Raw genomic sequence first — 25,800 nt, 5'->3', positions numbered from 1 at the left:
TAGCATGATGCTCCTGACAGCTATATCCATTGGTAGTGTTACTTAAAGCTGGGGAACTCTAATGACCCTTCTCTCTTTCCTGAGGCAGCCTATCTCCTGACCTTTGTGCATACAGCAAGGTACTTGCAGACTGTGTGGGTGTGGTCTGCTCACTTTGTTGTCCCACTTTTTCTTACCTTCTCCCATGGTTGGAGACCAGTGCCACTAATAGTGATTAAGTCTCTGCCGTGTTCTGAAATGGGTAAAATAAGGATGACTGTTCTCGAGTAGGCAGCTGTAACTTCACATTTACCAGTGAGGTAATCTTGACAACTTGGTGTGGATCTCTTTAGTGAGCATAAAATCTCTTAGTTTTTTCCTTTAGGGTGAAAGTGCTCATCATCATCACCCATTGCCCAACACACTATGTAGACAACTTGGCAATCCTTTTGTCCCTTTCTCTCCTGCTGCTCTAGAGCCCTAGTATTTGCTTAATCCTGCACTGATGCAGTCTGGGTTTCTCCATCTCAAATAGTGATGACATCTACCATCCATACACTGCCTTGTGAGCTGATAGACCTGTACTTCTGTTAATTTTTGAATTGTATGCTGCCGCTCTATAAGGTAATTGTGTATTCCAGTTATTATGATGACTGTTGACAGTGACAAAACACCTTCCCTAGCATTCTGTGAACCTTTTCAGTTCTGCCATTTGCTTGCAGGTGTAATACACTTGTTCTTAATTTATGAACTCACACCAAACAATGAAGTTGCTTTATGAGTCCTGATATAAAGTTAGTACCTCCATTATCTGCATCTCTGAGTACCGAACTTTTATTGACCGTGGTTTGCGGCTTGTTGATATGGAGTAGCTGTCATTTCTATGAAGAGCGATAAATGGTATGTTATTGTTCATCTCTGAGTACCGAACTTTTATTGACTGTGACTTGCGGCTTGTTTGATTTGGAGTAGCTGTCATTTCTATGAAGAGCGATAAATGATATGTTATTGTTAACACTCAACTTTTCCATGCAGTGTGTGCCCAAAAGGACCTAAGATGTCTGAACCAATCATTTCAAACAGTTTGCTAACCTCTGGTAATCTTTGCAGCGGAATGTGCTAATGACATAATTCAGTTTTTTGTGAACATGTTAACACAGTTTGCCACATACTGTTCTGTGTCCTGTTTATGTATTCTTCACAAATATTGTTTGACTACACGTCATATGTTTTTCTATAACTCCAAGCCTTGCTAAAACATGGTCAAGTGCCTTTTGTAACACTTTATTTCCCAATATACCAAAATATGAGATCAGAGTTTTGTCTGTTTACATAGCACCCCATCGTGCATGGTGTGCTTGCATTGTGAATAGCTTGCAATCTTGCATGAGCTGCTTGCACCTTCTGGCACTCTGCAGAGGTAGAACCCATTTGCCATATTGCACAATCTTTCCATCTCAGCCCTCTGGCATTTCCATATGAATACCACAAACTTGAATTCATTGAGTTTTAGTATCCAGCGCATTAACTAGCTCAGTTGATCTTTTAAACCAAATAGCCATTTCATAGCATGATCTATTATCACCTTGAATTATCGTCCATACAAACAATGCCTAAAATATGCTATGCTGTATATTTAACTCAGCTTCTCTTTTTCTGATGTTGAGTAGTTCTTTTCCTCTTTTATCAACTCTTGTGAGGTAGAAGTGACCGTATGTTCTCTCCTGACCACTTCTTGACTACTGCATCTACATTTACACCTTGCAAACCATTGTGAAGTGCATGGCAAAGGGAACATACCATTGTACAAGTTATTAGAGTTTCTTCTCATTCCATTCACATATAGAGCGTGAGAAGAATGATTGTTTAAATGCCTCTGTGTGTGCTGTAATTAATCTAATCTTGTCCCCACGATCTCCAAGTGAGCGATGAGCAGGAGCTTGTGGTATATTCCTAGAATAATCATTTAATGCCGATTCTTCAAACTTGTCGGGATAGACTATGGCTGTCTTCAAGGCTCTGCCAGTTCAGTTTCTCTAGCATCTCTGTGACACTCTCCCACAGGTCAAACAGACCTGTGACCATTAGAGCTGCTCTTCCTTGTATACATTCTATTTCTCCTGTTGTCAGCAGCTTGTCGTCTAGTGGATAGCGTTGCTGCCGCTGTATCACTGGGTCCCGGGTTCCATTCCCAGATGGGTTGGGGATTTTCTCTGCCCGGGGACTGGGTTTTTGTGTTTTCCTCATCATTTCATCATCGTCATCATCATTCGTGACAGTTGCTCGATGAGTGTGTGTAAAAATTGGACTGTGAAAAAATTGGAACTTTGTACGGGCACTGATGACTGCGTAGTTGAGCATCCCACAAACCAAACATTATCATATTTCTCCTGTTAGTCCTATTTGGTACTGGTCCCACACACTTTAAAATTCCCAATTTTCGCCCCACTTAATATACAGCTGAGTGCATGATTGCTCACATTACAGGATGACACAAATGCCTTCGCATAGTTTGGGAAAACTAGTATTCACCCAGTAGTTAACTATTCTTTCAGCTGACAGAATATATGTTCGCATTCTGCTTACCAGTAAACTTCACTTGTTCCTTTAATAGGTGAGTAAGCGGCTGTAATATTTCTACAAATTTTGGTACAAACTTTCGAAAATAATTTGCCAAGTTGAAGAATGACTGCAACTGTTTTACTGTACATAGTGCCGGAAAATCCTGTATTGCTTTTATTAACTTGGGGTCCTCTGGACCTCCTCAAAATGTGTCCTAAATGCTGTACTACTACTAGTGTGAAGTAACTCTTTTCTAAACTGACTGTTAGGTGTACAGTGTGCAGCTCCTTAAACACACATCGAAATACGCCATACATTGTCTAGGTTTAAATCGCCACAGTACCCTTTATTGTGGTGCTCAAAAGTGGCTGATGTGTTTTTCAGTCCAAATTGCAAATGAAGATACTGATGATGTCCTGACAGGACTGCAAATTCCATCTATCGGCAATCCTCTCGGAAAAATATCTGCATGTCCCTAGATCGTTGAAAGTTTCTGTTGTACTCAGGATTGGATAAGCATCTGTAACTGTTTGGTTATTAAAGAAGGAAAGTTGCTACTCACCATATAGTGGAGATGCTTAGTCGCAATGAGCACAATAAAAAGATGCACACAATCATAGCTTTCGGCCATTAACGCGTTTGTCAGCAGTAGACACACTTACACACACACACACACACACACACACACACACACACTCATGCAAGCGTAACTTGCACACATGTCTGCAGTCTCAGAGAGCTGAAAATACACTACCTGTGTGTATATGTGTGTCTACTGCTAACAAAGACCTTAATGGCCGAAAGCTATGATTGTGTGTATCTTTTTATTGTGCCTATCACGACTCAGCATCTCCGCTGTATGATGAGTAGCTACTTTCCTTCTCTGGTATCGTTACATTCCATCCTGGATTTCCCATTGTTTGATTTGTATGGTTATTAAGGTAATGATAGTCACAAAAAAGCATTTTGCCACATCTGCTCTTTTCTTCGAGACGAGTAGTGCTGGTGTTGTGCAGGAACTGGTACTTCTCTCAGTAATATTGTCTCTTAGTTTTTATTTAATGATTTCTTGAAGCCTTCAGCTGCCATTTTCTTTATTTCCTGTACGATTGTACAGTTGCGGCCTTAGGCCATTTTCAAGTATTTTACGGATGATTTTTTTGGTAACAGATTATGTCATATACATCCTGTGACATCATATCTTGCTCATAAATTAGTTGACGCTATTTTAGGAGCACGTTAATTTTGAACAGTTGTTGGTTAATAAATTCTGCCATCACTTGTTGTAGGTTATGCGTTATACGGTATGATTTACAATACACAGGGAGTTCATTCTCAGTTGGGATTCTATCCTGTGTCTCTGGGTCCATTGGCAAAGACCCTTTCTCAACTGCTAAGGGCACTGCCTTCTCCCATAATGTAGCTAAACTGGTGGCTTGCTTAAGCTTAGGGTTTGAATTTTCTCTGACCATATTGTCTTCCTGCAAGATCTCCAAATTGGAAATCACCAATCCCTCAGAGAAATGCATGTCTGTGGTCCTAAAATTATCTATCCCAAAGGGCACTACCTGGTTACCATCTAACTTGCGTAAACATACAACATTTCCTGTATACAAAACGCCTCACTTTATCAAATTCCTGATTTTCCTTTAGCAGCTCCAATACATACAATATGTTTACTGACAAATTAATTCCTACACTCACCCACAGTAGTTTCCCATACTTTGCAGTACATTATTGCACAAATTGTGCCTTGGTGGCCGTGCATACAGTTTAAATGGTTCACCTTATTCTAAATGGTTCACCTTATTCCAAGAATGAATCTTGTGACAGTGTGGCACTGTCAGCAGTTTCTCCTGGATGGAATGATGTCCCATTGAGTTCTATTATGCACCAATCAAGGTCATCTGTAACATGATATTCAAGCAAGAAATCTGACCCTTAGATTGGGCAGTGAGCATCACCTGTATGAAACAAACCATCGGTACAAACCTGGAATTTTTTTTGTCTTGACCCAAAAACTTGACACCACTGAACTCACTGAACACACATCATTTCCACTCGCTCCACATAACCTACATCATGGTGGGCCCAACCTCCTATAATCCATGAGGCCCAAACTTCCCATGGACAACTGTGAATCCATGCCAATGGCTGTGCGGAGTGGCCGTGCGGTCTGAGGCTTCATGTCACGAATTGTGCAGCCCCTCCCGCCAGAGGTTCGAGTCCTACCCTGGGTATGGGCATGTGTGTTGTTCTTAGCAGAAGTTCGTAGGAATTCACACACATTTTGACATGTCCAAGGAAAACTTAATGCATCCTTCCGTCCACTAAACAAAACTATGCCACCCTGTACATTTTGGATGTGCTTATATTTGCTGGGAGCATTGCATGGCTGCTTCAGAGCTCCCATTGTTGTTTAACAATAGGTTACTATTCCCATGCTACACCAACCTATTATGCCCTCATGTCAGACTTTGTCTGCAATCTGGTTCCAGATGCTCTGTTTCCCCGCATTTCATACATCGCGGTTCACAGCTTTCCTGTCATATGTGGGCCATTTTACTACATCTGTAACAGTTAACTCCTAGAGTGAAAATTCGCTTTCTGTCTCAAACCCAGGTCAGCACATCTCTCTCTTCTAATGCCATGCCTTTACTTTTCTTGAAACATTGGGCAATAACCCCTGCAAAAATGCATTTACTGTTCTCTGTTCTGCCTCTTGTAGAAACACCCATTTGGTATAATCATAGTCTGGCAACTTGTATGTGTTAATATTTAGATTTCTAACATTGTCCTGTCCACAAAGTTTTCAATGGACTTCCCCTGTATTTCCCATAATACCTGCCAGTATTTTCTCTTCTCTATCACTGCACCAAGCCTGCCCTCAGAATTTCAAATGTGTACATTCCGTAACTCTGGTACTTTGTGTATGCCTGAGCATCTCCCACCAAACTTAATTTTGCCAGATGTCAAACATCTTTTTTGGGTGCTGGTACACTGGATGAAAATAAATCCTTCCTGTCCACATTGTGTGGTACCAACGACACAGCAGAAAAGCTGGGTGACCATGACAACAGCAGGCCAGTTGCTACACCTTGTGGCCACTTGTTATGGTATACTTGGGTGGAAGCGGTGCTTCAGCGCAACAAGTAGGCATCAAACTTGTGTAAATACCATCATTTTTAGCTAAAGGCATCTCAGTCTGGCAGAACCTTCTATGAGGAGAGAATTACGCCATGCGACGGGGCGACATGGTTCTGCAAGCAGCCATCTGAAAGATATGAATGATGATGATGTCATATATGAAAGATGATGATGTCATTATTGTCATATTGTTCTGTTGATTACGACTATCAAAGAAGTGTTCGCATACCATTCCAATGGCTTGTAATTCACCACAAATTATAACAAATTACTGTTATATTATCATATCATATGGTACACCATTTTCACTGATTGCATTTATATTCGCCATGTATGTAATGGAATTTCTACTTTATTTACTTCTGAAAAGTCTTATACTTTTGCTGTTTATTGCTAATTGATCTCTTTTTATTACGCCATCCTTTAATTCCTTTCATTAGCTTTTCCCTTATTACACTTCATCTTTAAAAAATGTAATATTTTCTCATTTAATTACTCTCTCTTGTAGAACTTAATTATTTTCCCACTAGCAGGATTTCATGAGAGATAATGCAAGTAGACCATCATAACTGTGCTGCTCTTCGGTTGCTCATGTTATCAGTTTTCATATCTTGCTCATAATGCTACTGCCCTCTGGTCAAATCTGCATATTGCCTTAACTTGTCAGCTTTCTTGTTAAGAGATGACTATTGCCTTTCTTCATTCGTCCCCGTGTCAACATGACAGTGCTAGCATCACTGATAAATAGTTTAAACTATGCTTCATAGTATGCCAAAAAAATTTTTGTTTGTCTGATTCTGTCCATCTTCAGGGGAGTCAGAAGGGAAAACATTTTTTTTTCACATTTTCGGATTTTTATCTCATTATAAAATTTGCAATTTTATGAACAAAATGATATATATATTTCACTTATAAACTCACATGGGAAGTATTTTATTTTATTTTTATAAATATAACGCACACTGATTGAAAATGTTAAAATTTTTACATCATTACTTCAAGATCGAATAAAATCAGAAATTTTTTATATAGAAGGCTATGGATTGCTGTGTTATAGAGGTTAAATTACGTGTTTGTAGTGGTAGCATTGTCAAATAAAATATCGAATCGTTTCACAGTATAAACACGCCTTGTATGTTGAAGTGCTAACATTTTTCTGAGGAAAAGTGATGAATATATTGGTAAATCTCTCAAAAAGTAAAGTATGATGCCAAAGTGAAGTGTTTTTAAGAAATGTGGGTTTTGTGCTAATAGATTTTTTAATAAAGGGAATCATTGTGTTCAACCTGTGGCGTGTGAAGTTACAGAAAATGAAATACAGACAAACTTGTCAGTATCTACAGAAACACCCATTAGTGCTTCGAATATTAAAATAAAATGTTGTGATACACAGTTTTCTCAAAACGAAAGTGATGTAAATGGTAGGTTAGATGTACATATCGTAACAAGTGTTTTAGGTGAATGTGTGGGTTGTAAAATGCGTGGAGGGCCAATTAGTTTACATGAAGACTGTGAGGTATCAAATGGACTAGCCAGGAAACTTATCATTAATTGTGCCAGTTGTAAATATACTCATTTATTTTGGAATTCTGATGAGTGTAAAGACAATTATTTTGAAGTAAATGTTATGTGGTTTTATGAACTGAGAGGTATTGGCAAAGGACACACTGCAGCAGAAACAATGTGTGCCATGATGAATATGCCATGCCCACCTTGTAAAATCAACAAGTATGCAGGATTTATTGGAGCTGCTGTGGAATCTGTTGCAGGAGAGTCAATGAAGGGTGCTGCAAAAGAAGCTGTTGAAATAAATGATGGTATTACTGACATACCAGTAGCTTTTGATGGCACTTGGCAGAAGTGTGGCTACAGTTCTAAGAATTCTGCTGCTATGGTGACCAGTGCGGGTACTGGAAAGGTAATAGATTTCCAGATTTTAACCAAACACTGTTGTAAGGGTAGATCAGGGAGTGAAGAAGGGCATATCTGTGACAGAAATTATGAAGGAACAAATGGTGCTATGGAAGCTTCTGCAGCTACTGAAATTTTTAGTTGACACTAAGTTCTGAGGTGATGGAGACTCAAAAGCATATAACAGTGTAGTAGCTGCTCAGTCTCATGGTGAGAAGATTATCACAAAACTGGAATGTGTTGGTCATGTCCAGAAGAGGGTGGGCATCAGGTTGAGGAAGTTGAAACAAAGTTTGAGAGGCAAGGAACTTTCTGGTGCTAGAACAATAAGAGGCAGGCTGAAAGACAAAATAGTTGATGAGCTACAGTAGTATTATGGGATGGCCATTAGAAATAATACTGAGGATTTGTTGAAAATGATGAAAAACCAATACACCACCTTTGCCCTCTTGGACCTGATTCATGGTGCAATTACTGCAATGCCCGGTACTCAAACAGTTCATATAGTCATAAACATTCCATCCCAGCAGCAGTCATGGATATCATAAAACCTTTTTACAGAGACCTGGCAAATCCTGGCTTACTGAAGAAGTGTCTGAATGGTCAGAGTCAAAATCCCAATGAGTCGTTCAATAATCTTATATCGATTCGCTTATCAAAAAATGTTTTTGTTAAAGAAGACACTAAAGTGGGGGGGTCAGTAATTGCTTTTAATGATGGCAACATTGGTAGGGTGAAAGTGCTACAGCATATGGGCATTAATCCTGGAGCAAACTGCATCAGAGAACTTGAACGGATGGACAAGGTTCGCATTGATAAAACAAGAGTATGCAGCACAGTTGGCCACTAAGGAGTCCAGACAGAAGAAAAGAAGAAAAAACTGTGAAATAAGATCAAGAGGATGATGTACAGTAAGGTGCAGGGTGCTTCTGAGTGACTAAAAATAAAAAAAATTAAGCATATATTAATTGAGTTACAGTTTTTTGAAACTTTAGAAGCCATTTCTGAAAATTTACATTTTCTATTGCATTTTTCCATAAATCTCAGAAACCACTTCAAGTAGAGTATTCAGATTTTCAGGGAGTAATAACATACATATCCTGAGTCTACTGAACTAAAAGAAGAACATAATGTTATGTATAATTAAAATTATTTAGGATAACATACAAAAAAGTACACAAGATTTTAACCATGTAGTTAAAAAATTGTATTTCTGAAAGCAGTGGCTGAAATGCAATTATTGCAGTTCAGTAAACTCAGAACATACAGTTTAATGTCCTGTAAAAGTTTCATGTGAATGGCTGCAGTGGTTCCTGAAATACAGGGAAGCCACGTCACTAAATTTAACATTGTTGGGATAGGGCATTGAAACTCCCTTAAGTGGGTTACCCTGTGTCTAACTAGACATCTAAAAGTGAAAGGTTTCATCAATAGAAATTATTGCGCATGGACAGAGGGAAGATGAAACCAGTATTCCTAACAGAAAAGTAAGAGAGGAAGAAGAATGAATGTGTGTAGGTCGAAGGAAGAAAGAAGGTACCCCAAAGACAGATACCTACACCAATCCCCACCCTATTAAGGACTTTTCCAGGTCAAGTGCTTGACTGAAACACCAGAGGATGAAGAGCCTTAACATCCCCTACATAACGACTTCTTTTCAGCTACATTGTACAGTCCCCCGAAAAGTGATCCTAAACACGCCCCTATAGCAAGCCAGAAGAGATTAGAGTTTATTCACATCAATCATTAGGAGTAAGTTGTATCAGCTTCATCTGGCTCTATATGTCACCATCCATTCATCACCTCACCTTTGAGCATGTGTGAATGTAATAATGTACACAATGCATTGAAGTATCTTATCTCAATCACAAATATTGCTACACTGTAATAGTGCATCTACCACATCTCAAATGATATCCTAACAAACCTCCCCTAAAAAATTTATCTATGAATATCCAACCATTTATCAGTAAAGGATAGGAAAAGGTAGAAAATTTCTGATATAAAAGATGTAAATTCAGTATTTGTTTTTACTTATAAGGTAATTCCCCCCTCCCCAGAAATGTTGTGTATAGCATTAGTAAAAACATTATGTCTTCTATTGGGTTTTCCAAATTTTTTGATCTCTTCATACACCACTAAATATAATTTTTATAACTATTCCATGAACTTTCGTAATGTCTTGGGCCCTACAGTTTTAATGTCAGTTTTTCTCGTGTGCTGTCCAGCCAGTATTTCTTCCTAAACTTTCTTGAATGCCTTCTCATGATTTAACATCTGGAGCAGTGCTCCATTCAGCTGATTTCCCTACTAGGTAACTTTTGGTAAAATCTAACTTTTTATGTCTTCTCACTTCTTGGGTAATGATCTTGACAACACTCTGAGAAAATAAATAAGACTAACTCCCTCAGGTTGGTATTTTGGAAACTACTTTGATACATTCATTCTTGTCCCCAAATGTATTTCTTCTACTAGTTTAGTAGTGACGCTATTTTTCTCTGTGACAGATCTTTTGCTAATTTAATTTTTTTTTCTTCCCCTCGCGGTTTTTGAACTGAGTGAGATTTTCTTCCATCTGTACTGAAGAATGGGTGTAGGACTAGCAGACTCTAGTTTTTCAATTTATTTTCTTCAAGAAAACCTTGGAGCCATGCCTCCAAACTAGTTAAAACATTTCTGTTATTGGTTACGTTAATTATTTATCTACCCTGTTCTAACACATCTATCCGATTTCGCATTTCTGAGATATGGCTGTTCATCTGTTCTAATTCCTTTTTAGGTACCAATGCTGTTTGTTTTATTAGTTCATTTAATTCTTTAAATTTCTCCTGTGCCTCAAGTCTAACTAAGGCACAACATTCTTCAATGTCCTTATGTAAATCTTTATGCAATTCAGCTATTGTGGCCTCTATACTGGCAAAATTGCCTTCTTATAATTAGATAGTTCTTGTCTGATAGCATCAGGACTACCTGATAGATCATCAACTCAATTCTTTAATTTTTTGCCGCAAGTGTTGATAATATCATCTAAGTTTAATGTTATGCAATTCTGTTCCCATCTTAATCATTTACATCAGTTTGAGCAGTATTTAAATTTGTTTCAGCAGAAGTGATCTTACTATTTAAATCCATCCGAACAACATTTATCTGTGCAATCAGATTTTCTTGCACTACCATAAACCACTCCAACATTACATCCATGCTCCTAGTGCATACTAACATGCAAATCTCAATACACTAGCTTGAACTACTCATGCTCAATTTACTCCTACTTCACTGTTTTCCCTTTCACAATAGCACATTCCAGTGAGTTGCTGGTGAGAAGTTTGTCTGTTGAGAAAGAAGCCATAGGGTGGTGGGATGCAGGCTGTGACCGACACTGGGATTTATTGTGCCACCGTAAGCCGATGACTGGTGTGATGGCTTGTAGCAGTGAGATGACAGCTACTTACCGCTGCCACAGGCATCATTCTTCCAACTTGTGGAATAATTATGTCTTCCGCATCTTGATTGGGGTTAACCCACTCAATAATTGTTTCCCAGATATTTATAAATCTTCTTACTGTACTTTTTATTTTGTTGTGGACCATTTATTACTTAGTTATCAGGGTACTTGTTGACTTCTGTTTTCCTTGACAGTACCCTTATCTCAATGTTATTTTAATGGAAGTCTCCATTTTTTGCTACAAAACTCTCTTACACCACGTCTTCTTGTTCTCGTGGCATCATGATCCCCAGATGTGTTGTTTCTCCTTGCAACATAGAATATGTTACTTCTCAATTATGGTCGCCTTCTGATGATTTCTTGATGTCATGGACTTGCTAATCAAGGCCACTGGCTACTATGTACGGCTCTTCTCCGATGCAGTTGGTATGATGATTGTAAATATGTCAAGCAGCTACAAAATTATAGCTCAACATTCTCTCACAAAACTGTTGTATTTTAAATTGTCTTGGACAGTCTTACAATACACTGTATCAGATCTCAAATTTCCGAGTCATTATATCAGGACAGATCTAAATATATCTGTCTTGGCTAATGACCAAAGTTTAACGAAGTAAAATGAACAAATCATTTTTCAGTCCTCTTTTATTTTTACAACTCTTTATGGCCCATCTTCCCTGAGAAGTCCAAAACATCTCCAAGTAGTGATGGCATGGCACAATTAAATGTCCACCCAGCAAATAAGTGTGCTAGGGTGCCCTGTAGACATTCTATACACATCCTGTTTCATATGTCTTACCTATAAATTATAACAACCTCAAACAGTAAACAGTGGGATGCTCCACCAACTACTGAGCTTCTTACACTTTCATATGATTGTCTTTTTTCTAAAATTGAGGAATAGGTGGAATATATACCTCTGGACATGTTACAGCTTACATCTTAACTGAAAATAATGTAGGTGGTGTGGGATTTTCTGGCTCCTGGGACAAGTAAGGAGTTACAATCATTCTTGGGATGGGGCAATCACTACAGAAAACTCATGAAGGGCTTTTTGGATGTTGCATGGCCACTTACTCACTAAAAAAAAGGATGTAAAATTTCAGTGAGCAACAGAGTGTAAAGTCACATTTGAGAAGCTAAAAGAAGTTCTGACGTCAAGTCCAGAGTTGATCTTGCTCACTTAGTAGGAGTAGTTTGCACAATCATGTGTCGCTTCCAACCAGGCATTGGTATGTGTTTTGAGTCATTTACACTGCTGGCCTCCGTAATTGCAACACCAAGAAAGACAAGAGGTAGCACAACACAATATATTTTGTAGATAACATGTTGACCAAGTATCAAATGATTACGTTTACAGACGTTTGTGACATGTGGATCCTGCCAGAATCAGTAGCCAGAGTAGCCGCCATTGTTGGAGATCACTGCTGCCACACGTCTCGGCATTGAGTCAAAGAGACGTTGGATGTGTTCCTGGGGTACAGCAGCCCAAGCAGCTTCCAAACGTTGCCAAAGATCATCTGGTGTGGCAGATGGGGATGTAATCTGGATCACTCGTTGAGCAACCATGGACCACATGTTTTCTATCGGCAAAAGATCCGGAGAGCGAGCCGGCCAGGGAAGCACTTCAATCTGGTTATTGACGAAGAACCTTTGGACAATGCGTGCCACGTGTGGTCGCGCATTATCCTGTTGAAATATGGCTGTGGCCGAGCCCTGAAGGTAAGGAAAGACAACTGGCTCCAACACCTCGGATATGTAGCGCCGGCTATTTAAAGTACCGGCAATGCGTACTAGAGGCATGCGAGAGTAATATCCAATACCGCCCCATACCATAATACCCGGTGCAAGACCAGTGTGGCGGTGCATAATGCAGCTGTCCAGCATCCTCTCTCCACGGTGTCTCCACACTCGAATCCGACCATCGTGGTGCCGCAGACAGAAGCGTGCCTCGTCAGTAAAGACAACGTCATTCCATTCTGCCGTCCACATCCGTCTGTCATCACACCATTGGCGACGGAGACGTCTGTGGTTCTGCGTCAATGGTAGACGAAGCAATGGACGTCTTGCGGACAGACCACTCTGCTGTAAACGGCGTCGAATGGTGCGCGCAGACACTGGATGATGCATTACAGATGCAATGTGCTGTGCTATGGTTCGGGATGTCACTGAGCGATCCGTCACTGCCATGCGCACAATTTGCTTATCAGCATGTGCAGTGGTGCACCGAGGTGAATGCGATCGACCACGTCGGTCCGTCGTACCCTCCTGCATCCAATGGTCACATATCCGCATTACAGTTGTTTGGTTTCATCCAACACGACTAGCGATTTCTCTGTATGATAATCCACAATCTCGGTAAGCCACTATCCTTCCTCTGTCGAACTCGGATACTTGATCAAAAGATGTTCGCTGTTGTCTACGAGGCATAACTGATCGTCTTGTGAAACAACCACAAGGTAAACACACGTGCCGAACGTACACTCGTCGAAATCGCCAAGCCTTAAATGGTGCTATGAGGTGGCGCCACAGGCGCGCGTGATGTGCGTCTGCGCTGAAATTCTAATCAGTTGCATATCTCATCGCTGCAAACCCATGGTGTAAATTTCACTTGATTTGGATGCTTCCTTCAGGGTGTTGCATTTACGGTGGCCAGCAGTGTAATATATGGTGAGGAACATCCTTTAGCTTACACCACTTAGCAAATGAACAAAGCCAAGAGTAATTACTCCATAACAGAGAAGATGATGAGCCTGATATAAGCTGTTACAAATTTTTAATGTTATCTGTACAGTAAAAAATTGGTGGTAGTGACCGATCACGTAGCACTGAAGTGGTTGGTACCATTAAGGATCCTTCAAGCAGACTTACAAGGTGGATGTTGAGGATGAGTGAATCAGGGAGGTAGTCCACAAAACCAGGCAGGAAGTATGGAAATGCAAATGAGTTGAGCAGGAAGGTTACAGTAGTATGGCCACTGGGTCACAGCCTTAGAGAGAGACAAGAAGCACAGGCTGCTGACACAGACTGCAAACTGTTTACTTCACAGCTGCAGTAAGTTGTACATAATGGATTGCTATAAAGGTCAAGGAGACTGGGACAAGGGTAGTAGTAACTGCTAAGCTAAGGGAAGTGGTATTGTAGAAAGCACATAATCACATACTATCAGGGCATGAGGCTGTCATAGGGCGACAGGTTGAGGAGTGACAGAATGAGGACAAGCAAAAGAGACATAGACAAGTGCATGAAAAATCGAACACCATATACACAGCGAGTGGAACTGAGCCATCAGTGAGCACTGCTACAGAGGCTACTAGAGGCAATCAAACGTTTTGAGATGATAGGAATGGATATTTTAGGAACTTTTAGCCACATGGCAGCAGGAAACCTTGCGTTGTGACTATTTTTTTGTTTATTATTTTTTTTTATTATGAATTTGGCCAGCTATGGACCGCATACAACTTAAGACTTATGGTGTTTCTTTTTCTTCCGTTCTTCCCAGTACTTCTTCATTTTCTCGCCAACTGCTCGTCTCTGCTCATCTGTCCACACTCTCTTGGGCCGAGGTTTTGGCGCATCTTCTTCATAGTTTGCGTTTTCTATAAGTAGCCTAAAGTTATTCCTGTCACGTATTATTTCTTCTGTAACACCTATTTTGTTGGCGTCTTTCTTTACTGCTTCTATCCATCCTACAGTGTTTTTCAGGTTACTAACGTAATTAAAAATTTTCTTTGTAATCCGTGTTTCTTCCATTCTTTTTAAATGTCCATAAAATTTTAGCCATCTCTTCCTCATTGTATCTGTGATCTTTTCTGTATTTTTGTATAGGTCTTCATTTCTCCTTTTAATCCTCCTATTTTCCTTGTTTTTCTCAGGACCTAGAATTTTTCTTAATATTTTTCTCTCTCTTTTTTTCTAGTTCTCTTAATTCGCCTTTCTTATTCAATGTTAGGCACTCTGATCCATATGTTGCTTGTGTCCTAATAACTGAATTATAATGTTTAATCTTTGCTTTTATGGATATTGATTTCTTATTGTAGTAGTTTTGTGTTAATTTATATGCAAATTCCAACTTTTTTATTCTTTCTTTATTTGTTGTGTTATCCAGTCCATTGGCTTGGATCCACTCCCCCAGGTATTTGAATCTATCAACTCTTTTAATTTTTCCATACTTTGTTTTCATAAACTTTTCTGTATCATGTTTGTGTTCTATATACTCAGTTTTTTCATAGGATATTTTTAGCCCAGTCTTTTCAGCAATCTCGTGTAACATATCAAGCATAACTGTTGCGTCTGTTCGGTTTTCAGTTATCAATGCCATATCATCCACAAAGGCTAAACATTTTACTTCAAATTTGTTCTTTCCTTGGCCCATGCTTATACCCTTTGTGCCTCTGTTTTTTAATGTGTTTCCCCATGTTTTTACTAGTTTATCTAAAACCAAGTTAAAGAGAATTGGGGACAGTCCGTCACCTTGTCGAACTCCTGTTTTGATTTTGAATGGTTCAGAAATTTCGCCTTGAAACTTAATTCTTGATGTTGTATCTGTGAGCGTTTGTTCAACAAGTCTTCTGGTGTTTTCATCTATCCCTGATTCATAAAGTATCTGGAATAGTGTTTGTCTGTCAACTGAGTCGTAGGCCTTCTTGAAGTCTACGAAAGTAACTACTGTATTTTTATTTTGTATAGCTCTCACTCTCAAAATTGTTTTTAAGTTAAGAATCTGTTCTGCACATGATCTACCTTTTCTAAATCCTGCTTGATAATCTTCTATATTAGGTCCTGCTTGTTCCTCTATTCTATTTAAAAGTGCTTTAGAAAGTATTTTGTATGTCACTGGTAACAAGGATATGCCCCTGTAGTTGTTGGTGTCTGTTTTATTATTATTATTATTATTATTATTATTATTATTTATTAGAACTATTGATATTTTTAAAAATATCAGGAATCCGATATATCGACAAAAAGTATTGATACATTGGTGGAAAAAATATCAGCGTACCTGCCTGTAAAAATATCAGCTGCACTTTGACTGGAATAGAAGGGAGAACCGATAGAGGTTCTCAAGGTACCCTCCGCCACACACCGTCAGGTGGCTTGCGGAGTATGGATGCAGATGTAGATGTAGATGTAAATATACTGCTGGTTTTAGAGCTGTATATTTAAGTATCGATTTATTATTAGATATTCTGTAAATCAACAAGCTAGCAACCTGCCTATCTTCCTTAGAGCAAGAATTGAAAGGAAAACGATGCACGTTCATGCTTGGTGATAACCATTTTGATGGTAATTGCATTTAAGTGGCACAATAAAATGTGTCTGATGGGTCCATCGTTCAGTCTCATTTCATATCTGATTTGTCCGGAACACTTCCTGTCAACGTCCCTGTTGTTTTCATTTCTGCAAATGTCAGCAACTTAGCAGTTGTAAATGGTGAAGCTAAATGTTGCTGTTTCTGTTGGTAGCACCAATTACATCCCCTCACAAGTCTCCACCCATGGCAGCAACCATTCTTGTTCTTTAGATTTTTGTCCATCGTTTTCAGCAACTGTTTTTGAAGAATGTCGATGTGAAGAAATAGCACACTAGTTGCATTAAAATTTTTTTTTACACAACTGGTGTGATGTTTGTTTGCATTGGAAATCTTGTTATTCCATTGACACCACCACTTACTCCCACCTGTCCCCCGGTGCAAACAGTGTTCTTCTTTTGTGCCACACATACTTGTTTCACACAGTCAAAGAGAAAGATTGGACGCGATGAAATCTAACAAAGTAGTAAGACTCCTTCACACAGTGAAAGTAAGATTATATACTACTACAATTTCAAAAGAACAACTTCAAATATTTTCCGAAAATTGTGAAAAAACTAAATGAAAATGAAGATGTTGGCACTCGATACTGCTGTTTTGATATCGTTTTTTTTTTTTTTTTTTTTTTGGGGGGGGGGGGATGATATTGCCGATATTTATCGATACGTTTTGGAAAAAATATTGATATATCGATATTTATCAACAGCCATTTCTTACTGTGTGTAGTACTGATCACCATTTCAAATCAACAGTTGACTTTGGTGGTGCTGGCCATGGTGAATAACTGATTGCCAAAGTTTTAGTACCTTTGAAACAATAATCACAGACCAGTGTATTAACTTCATGTTATAATAATAATCCCAAAGTGCATACCAGCAGTGGAATTTCTCTGTTTGGGCTTGTGTGTGGAAAGAAGATAGTCAAACCAAAGATCAGGTGGAATGGAGAGCAAGTGTGGAATTTTGCAAAGAGGTATGGAAACGTATAGAGAGGGGAAACACCAAAGCATCAGGAAGAGGTAATGAAGGTGCGGGGAAATTGTCTGAGATACTGTAGGGCAGTGGGTGATGCTATTAAGTCCATGTATGCCAAAAGGTAAGACCAAGAAGTTTATAATATGGTTCTAGGAGCCATGCCACATGATCAAGATGTCACTGGTAAATGTCAAGGTACAATTGCCAACTCAAATGAATAGTTTGGGCTGGATGCCTACAAACATTTCAACGTGCTCTGGATTCGTTGCCATAAGCGTCAGCACCAACCACTAAGAAAAGAGCAAGGAAAGATCAGGAGAATGAGAACCAAAAGGATCTTGCAATGTCTATACATGAGGTACTGTATAGGTTAAGATCTCGGAAGTAAGAAAAAAGGATGTGGAGTACAATTAAGTTTTATTTACCATAAGAAAAGTGTGAGATTATTTTGGGATTGTAATTTTAGTTAAGGAATTATTATGGGAGAGGTGGGGAGGACACCATATAGTTGCTGCACTGTGTGATTTCATAGCTAGACTATGGGAGGAAATTCTAATTACTGTAGTTTTATTTCAGAAGAATAGTCACCTATAAAGGTTTTTTTTTTAAAAAAAAATGGGGAATTGTGTTGTGGGACATTTGGTCTTTTGAGAGGGGCAGGCTTCTTTTTCCCATGTTGTTGCACTCAAGAGCAGTACCTGACTGGCCTACAAAAGGTTCAGAGCGAGCTACCTCTGGAACTGGGACTCATTGCAAGCAAGCAAGCAGAATCTGCTGCTATACATTCATGTAGTGCCAGTGCAAATTAATGACAGATGAAGCGCAACTCTATGGTTCCCAGTTGTAGATGACCATGCATGGTACAAGTGTTTTACCATCAGCCCGTACATGCTGAAGTGGGATGCCCTAGAGGGCAGTAATGTTAATATCAGAAAATGGGGGAAGGCACATGTTAATTTCAATGAAGACTTCAGTAACTGTCAGAGGGAACAAGTAGCCATATGCCCGATCCATGTTGTTGAGGCTGGCAAGCACACATGAAGTTTAGCTATTCTATGACACAGCAGGAAGGCGAGGTGAGCAAAACAACAGCAGGCTATATGCTACACCGTCTGGCTGCCGTCTTGTAGTTGGAAACAGTGCCTCAGCACAACAAATAGGCACCAAACCTGTATAAGTACACATCATGTTTAGCCAAAGGCATCTTAGTCTGGCAGCACCTTCTAGGAGAGCAATTGAGTTCCACCACTGATGAGCTTACTGCTAGTTCTATGTCCACTCCCATGGATTTGCTGCCTTCCAGCTGGTGGACCATCTTCATGTTCACTACAGCTCCAGGCAGCCTTCTGCCCTGAAGGGCTAATGCTGTAATTATCCACTTACAAGGGCAGACAACCACCACTGTGGGACTGTCTTCTACTGCAAGAATCTCGGCAGCCTTCTGCATTTGTTGGCACACTTTGCTCTTAGCTGCAGACTCTTACCAGGGTGACGCACATGCTGCTACGGACATTGTACGTCAGCATTCCTGCCCCACTGCTTATGTCAAGCTGGCCACTTGCCAACTATTACATCAGAGACTGCTGACCTCTCTGCTCTCAGCACATGCCAAGAGGCATACCACTATGGAATGTCACTCAAAGTGTTGTAGCTTGTTAACCAATAAAATGTGTGACTGTTAATGTTGTCTTGAGCCACCATTGGTCAACATCCTGAGCCTAGCTGAACTCAACTCTGCCACCATAGAAATCACTCCAGTCAGGCCCGTATAGTTTTATGGTGTCGCTCATGGGTACTGGCTCTCTTTGAAATGTATATTGTGACATCTGTGTTACAGCTGGCTGGCACCTACGCTGCCAGGTGGCTACTTCTTACAACGATGAGATACCTGAGGGAAGCTGAACAATGGATTCTTCTATACCATGCTGAATGCGGAGTCAAGAATACTTTCTTAACAGAAACATTTGTTATCATATGTTGATTCGATTACAGCACTGTGATGATGGCAGCCAGAGTCAGACATTAGTAGGCAGGGAGTAACATATACCAAGATTCCAAGACAGTGGATTGCTGCAGTAGTAGAACAGCTGCTGGTGACTGGGCTAGTGTAAAGTGCGTGTGATATGAAATGGCTGGCAGGAATGTGTGGTTACCCTGAGAGGACCCTTGGAGACTTGACTGGAAGAATGTCAAGTGGAGGTACCCATGGGGCTTCTTTATCTCCAGTTTGAAGCCCAGAACTGTCAGGGCTGCTGATGGCTTGTGGATGGCAGCTTCACTTATTTTGTAACATTGCTCACTAAGGTTCTAGTGGCTCAGCCACACGTTCATCTGACAACTGGCATGGACACTGTGCTGGTTGATTGCACAGCACTAAAGAGATGCTCCTGCCAGCTGAGAAGGGAGTAATTATACTCACTTCAGGTGGGTGTGTTATGGTAGGAGTTAGACTCTTGTCACGTAGCTGCCTGCGGAAATGTCATGTTGTGCTACACTACGTAGCAGCCTGGTTCACTGCTGACTGTAGGACACAGCATTGCAGGGTGCTGAATTATGTATGCATACCCCTCGGCTTGTTGCAAAAGCTTGCCTGAAGCTGCTGCCACAACAGAATTTCTTTTGATGTGACAAGGATTTATCCTGATAGTAAATTACTAGGTTTTTTTAATTAAGTGCTTGAACACCTGGAGCTATGGGTACTTACTAACAATTTTTTGTGGACAGTAAGATTTGGAATAGGTGCAGATCATGAGTACAAAACTGGGACACTGTGAATAGACAGCGACATCAGTGACACACATTACTGGAGCAGCCACTGAAATGCCATCAATTGGAATTACTGTAGCATGAGTACATGGACTCTTCATGCTGATACAGTTGGTTTCATCTGAATACTGATCACAGAAACTATTTTCCAAGATCACCAGACTTGAAAGTTACACAGTCTTTTCTTTTGAACTGTAATCTTCTCTCCCCTACTTCCCTAAACTCTCCACCTTGCCCCAGTGCTTTTTCATCTGCTTGTTTGCTAATCGACCACATCATATGTTATTCACCATGGGTTCAGTTTCATACATACCACTTTTTGACTTGTGTCTTGTTTATTCATTTGATTTTATCAATACTGGGCCCAAGAATTAATAGTTTATGCTGCATGATGAGTAGTCTCATCACATAGAGTGCAATTTTTTTTCCTTGTTGGTTGTCTACTGGATGAATTCTAGTAACATAGTGATTTATTGATAGGACACAAATGAAAAATATAATTTTAGGATGTTCTCTGGTTTTGTGGTTGACAATTTATTCCAAACACACTTGATTTCAAATTTGTCAGTTGCTGTCAGAAAATCTCCCAGTTTAGTGATACGATATATGCCCTGTCTTAAAAACTGATAAACCTGCAGTATTTGTTGTTGTGTTACAACTTTGGAGGTAAAATTGTGTAAGATAATTCTAATGGAAGGAAAGTCGTCGAACAAAACTCCTTTGAGTGTTAAGTTCTTCAAATCAATAAGGAATATTGGAATATCAGAAATTCGAGGAAAGGATTGATCGTCTGTTGTAGCTCAAGTCCAGTGAACACCATAAAATGAAAACCCAAAGAAAATAGGTGTTTCGGTGGACCTAAGGAATTTGCCAGATGTCTCTGATACGATAAAAAAATAGATGAGTTCATAGTTATGAAAAATATTATGATAAAATTAAAATGTACTTCATTATTTATCAGTTGATATGGTGATGCCAACTTGGCATGCTTATGTAGTTACTACAATAAACAGTCTCTCTCTCTCTCTCTCTCTCTCTGTGTGTGTGTGTGTGTGTGTGTGGGGGGGGGGGGGGGGGGGTTGTGTCATTTCCTGTTCCTGTTCTTATTCTGTGACATAGCCAGTGTTTCCACTGTTTCTGCATTCCAGTGATATATATGATTGAAAAAGTAAAGGAAAATGAAATAACCAATAGTACATTTTTTGTGTGTATATTACCAAGCCAATAACTGTTTTGAAAAATTCTGGCTTCATTTACACAATTGTTTTCCTCAACTCAAAAACTTTCAAAACATGTTGTTAACAAGTATGGCCTCAAAAAGTGAGCTTTCAGAAGAAAAATATCACCTCATGATTAACACATCAATAACATTTGTTTTTCATTTTAGTATAACATTGAAATAGTACAGATAAAATAACCTAGAAGATATTCAGTATGGCTAGAATAGAGTGCTATTCACAACTTAGAGGAGGCATTGAATCGCAGACAGGAGCAGTGAAAAAGACTCTTAAAGTATTAAGCTTTCAGACAAAGTCCTTCTTCTGAAATAGAAAATGTGCACACGCATGCGTGCGCGCGCGCCCACACACACACCCACACACACACACACAGCCTCCAGTCACTAGAGTCCAACTGCAACAACTTAAGACATGAGCAGCAATTTGCAGGGGTGTGTGGTGGAGGTAGGAGATGGTATGAAGCAGGGAGGGGGAGGAATAGCAGGGTAGAGGTGGTTAGAGATGATGTGCTGGCTGTGGAAGTGTGCAGGGACTGTGGGGCATAATAGGGATGCTAGATGCAATGTCTTGAGGCTGGGGCGGTAAGGAAAGGGAAGGGTTGAAATGACAAAAGACTATTAGGAGCATTACTGGGATAGAAGGCATGTGTAATGGTGGAGTGGAAGCAGGGTAGGGACATGTGAAGGCTGAGGCCAGGGGCATCATGGGAACTAGTGATATCCGAATCTCATAGGAGAGTTCCCACTTGTGAAATTCAGAAAATCTGGTGTTTGTAGGAAGATCCCAGACAGCACAGTTGTTAAAGTGAAGCACATCATATTGGGCAACATGTTCAACAACTGAGTGGTCCAGCTGTTTCTTAACCACAGCTTGGTGGTGACCATTCAAGTGGACAGACAGCTTGTTACTTGTCATTTTCTACGTCAGAAGAAGAACTTTGCCCAAAAGCTTAATATTTTACCAGACATTTTTATTCTGCCTGTTTGCGACTCAACGCCTCCTCTCTGTGGTGAGCAGCAATCTATTCTTTTGATATTGTTGTTATTCTATTCAGAACCTTTCATTACTAGAAGGTATTCAATGATCTAGCTAGAAACTTCCTGAAATAAAAGCAGAAATATTTATAGTAAGTTGGTCTAATTGAATAAATTTTGAAAATGGGTCCCTAGAAAAATTTGAATCTTTCTTGCTTTTAGAAAGAGCAGCTTCTATTTTTAAAAGGTGCCCTTACAAGAGACAACTGCATAAGTCATACTGTGTGGTAAAAGAGAGGCTACGTAATAGAAAACACATTTTGGGTACTGTGTAGTGTAACATATATGTTTGATGACTGTGAAGACAAAATATAAATTTCAGTGTATTTATATGTGTCATTTTGTTAACAATAGGAACATTATAATAATTATATTAATCCTCTCCTTTTTTTCTGTCATTCATTTTCATAGTTTAGTAATCATTGCTGAGGTAAAGAAGAGAGTAAAGCTTAGTACTGTAGCTGAAGGTATTGAAATTGTCTTCAGCCCAGCAACAGCATGCTTCATTCTTATCCCAATCCTGATCAAGATATGATAAGCTAACTGTGTTTTAACAATTGTTTCATTTAACAGAAAGTGGTTGGTTTCTGTTTTAGTGCAGCTGCCAAATTAAACATTAAAAGAGAGAACAATAGTAGATGCTAACTAGGCAAGCAGTAACAAGTAACTGAAGTAATTGTGCAGAAGCAGAATTAAGACAGCTTGAATTCCAATTGTACCTAATAGGGAGGGGAAAACGCACATGTACAAAACCAGCAATAGGTGTTAAACGGGAGAAATAGTTGTCCAGGTGTACCAGCAAATATGTAGTGTATTTATTTTTGAGTGAGAATATTTGTAGCTAAAGATGTTGTCACAACTTAGAAAATAGATATTACATAACTCTAAAATCACATTTTAAGAAAGCTGTTACTTGCAGAATAGTGTCGTAATATATGTACACAAATACAAAATATTTGCTACTTTATCATAAGCCAACTGCCTCAATAAAGATGACCCATTTTAATGTTTCACATTTCTTACTGTTTGTTTCTCTTTTTCAAGGAACCTCATGGAACTCTCTTTTCCTAAGACATCGCCCAGTAAGATACGATGTTTTGAACTATATTGCATTCATCTTGGTCTTGCGACATCATCATGTGTATTGGAACATTCCCGTCGACTAGCAGCTACCATCTGGGAGGTTACAGGTTTACCCAACAATCCGCTGGACATTCTTTGAGATATGTCTGTAACTGTAACTGTAGAAATGACAGAATTCTCAAAAATGTGCTCAGTAAGGCTGTTCAAGAAGCTGAAACAGCATTTCTTTTACTGAATGATCATTATTCAAATAACACGAAGGTAGTGCAATACATAGCTTGTGTTGTGAGATGAAATGCCAGTCTACTGTTTCGAATACTGCTGTTCACAACAAGTGCGTACAACTGTTTTACATGGACAGCATATTTTACACAGTGGCTGGCAAATGAGTAAAGCATCTGCTCTCTTAAGTAAAGAGGAAACTAAGCAAGTATTAATATAATAAAATTAAATGACTGAAGAAAGACTGTGAATAATAATTCATGTCTCCAAGTGAGCGCTTTTCTTTTTACAGCTAAAGAATTGTGGTATGTGACATTATCGTGCAGAAGTCTAGAATTTGACAGTATGTCACCTTCGGAATCCATTATTTTGGCCATAATTTTGTTTTTAAGTTGATGTAACATATGCATTCCAGTACACTATCTGTATCTAGCTAATCAGGCTGCTGTTAGAGCTTTGTAGATGGAAAAACACATTAACAGATAACAGTTTCCATCCTTTGGCACCAAAATCATTTCTCCAGATCCGGTATGGGTAAAATATTGTTTGTTATTAGAGGTATGGAGACTCACCAATACCACACTTGGTTTAATAGATAAGCAGTCTCACTCTCCTCATTGTCGGTAATTAATGAAATGGCTTTCTGTTTGCTACAGGCTGTTTAAAAGAGTGTAAAAAGAAGTATCTCGACGAATCCTGTAGAAATGGAATTAAATGTTTGATTTTGGAGGGGGAATTCAAGTAAATTGAAAGAGTAACTGTTACATTGCTCATCTGTCTAGGATCTGTAGGAATCAAAGTGAGCAAAGACATTAACAACTCTGGATGAGAGCTGGACTGTTTTGTTCAGAGTTAGAGAAGCCTAACAAAGGACAGTAAAAGAAGGCTTTGAGAAGCTCGTAAAATTACAAAAAAAATTGCGGAAGATACTACATACATACTGCACAACAGTTTGTGACTGGAATATGAAGGAGAAGGTAACTGGTAACCGTAGCAGTCACACGTGATTGGTTATAAAATTTAGAAATGTGTGTGTGCGTGCCTCATTTTACTAGCATGTGTAATGCGAAAATATTAGGTAACATTGCGTGTTTGCTAATAATTTGGGATTTTAGACTATCACACAATTATAGTGAGTGGTCCTCATGCTATAAGTACAAATGTGAAACAGCAAACTTCCTCCACACCACAATTGTTGAAGGATTGCATATCATTTTTTTAATGTAATAATAAGAGAACTTACTTTACCTTTTCTTATGTTTCACAGAGGTCACCATTCTTGATATTTATGCAGCAGCAATTTGAATGAATAAATGACTGAGTGCATACTTGCAGTCTGCTGGACTTGATTAGCCTTGATTGTAAAGAGTGTCTGTCCTATGATAACATAAGTAACATGTTTTGGATGTACTGTGGTAGATTAATCATATTTTGTGACTGTATACAGACACACAGAGACATTGTAGGACATAATGCCATTCCTAATATCTTAAAAACTTACAGAAATCTTGTAACCATTATTTTACACAGCCATTCCATAGAGTATGGGCATTATTGTCTGCCTTGTTTTGTTATGTAAAATCTAGTTTGTTACAGTTTTGTAATTTTAAAGTCCTCTTTTCTGCACTTTTAAATAAAATAAATTGTATTGTATTGTGTTTCTTAATAGCAGTTTAGTATGGATACCGTGAAATGTTTAGAAAGTGAACATCAAGAACTTTACAAAAATTAAGCTTAATGTAGATGGAGTATGCTGTACAAGAATAAAAGAGCAAAGTAGAAGACATTCACTACCAAAATTTTGCTAGAGGGAGTAAAGAGTGTCGATTAGTGTGCAACCACTGACCAACAAAAGTAGAGCACAAAGCATTTGTTACATTTTTAAATTCAGTTTTGTTGAAGAATGGCAATGTATATTTAGTGATATTTTAAAAACTCAGTACCCTCACTTGCTGCTGAGATTTTCACATTTAAATCTGGTAAATCAATTGAACATAATCATAAAAATGAGCCACATTCCGGTCATCATTATATAATAAAATGTCACACATGAGTGGTGTGGGAAGTACAGATAATTAATTGAGATCTGAACATTATGGTATAACTTGAATACATAATTGAGGTCTGG

The 25,800-nt window shown here is 39.0% G+C and overlaps 1 protein-coding gene across 2 annotated transcripts in view; it reads left to right on the top strand.

Moving 5' to 3' along the window:
• Nucleotides 1-25,325, top strand: part of LOC124789278 (Hermansky-Pudlak syndrome 1 protein homolog) — a 151,409-nt gene extending 126,084 nt beyond the window's left edge. For both annotated transcript variants that reach the window (XM_047256594.1, XM_047256586.1), the window contains one exon: nucleotides 23,412-25,325. In XM_047256594.1, coding sequence (XP_047112550.1) covers nucleotides 23,412-23,589 — 178 coding nt within the window. In that variant the 3' untranslated portion in view covers nucleotides 23,590-25,325. The remainder of the gene's footprint in view (nucleotides 1-23,411) is intronic.
• The last annotated feature ends 475 nt before the right edge of the window (nucleotides 25,326-25,800 follow it).

This window comes from Schistocerca piceifrons, chromosome 1 (genome assembly GCF_021461385.2).
Source record: "Schistocerca piceifrons isolate TAMUIC-IGC-003096 chromosome 1, iqSchPice1.1, whole genome shotgun sequence".
Taxonomy (NCBI): domain Eukaryota; kingdom Metazoa; phylum Arthropoda; class Insecta; order Orthoptera; family Acrididae; genus Schistocerca; species Schistocerca piceifrons.
This window is presented reverse-complemented; position numbering and strand designations above follow the sequence as displayed.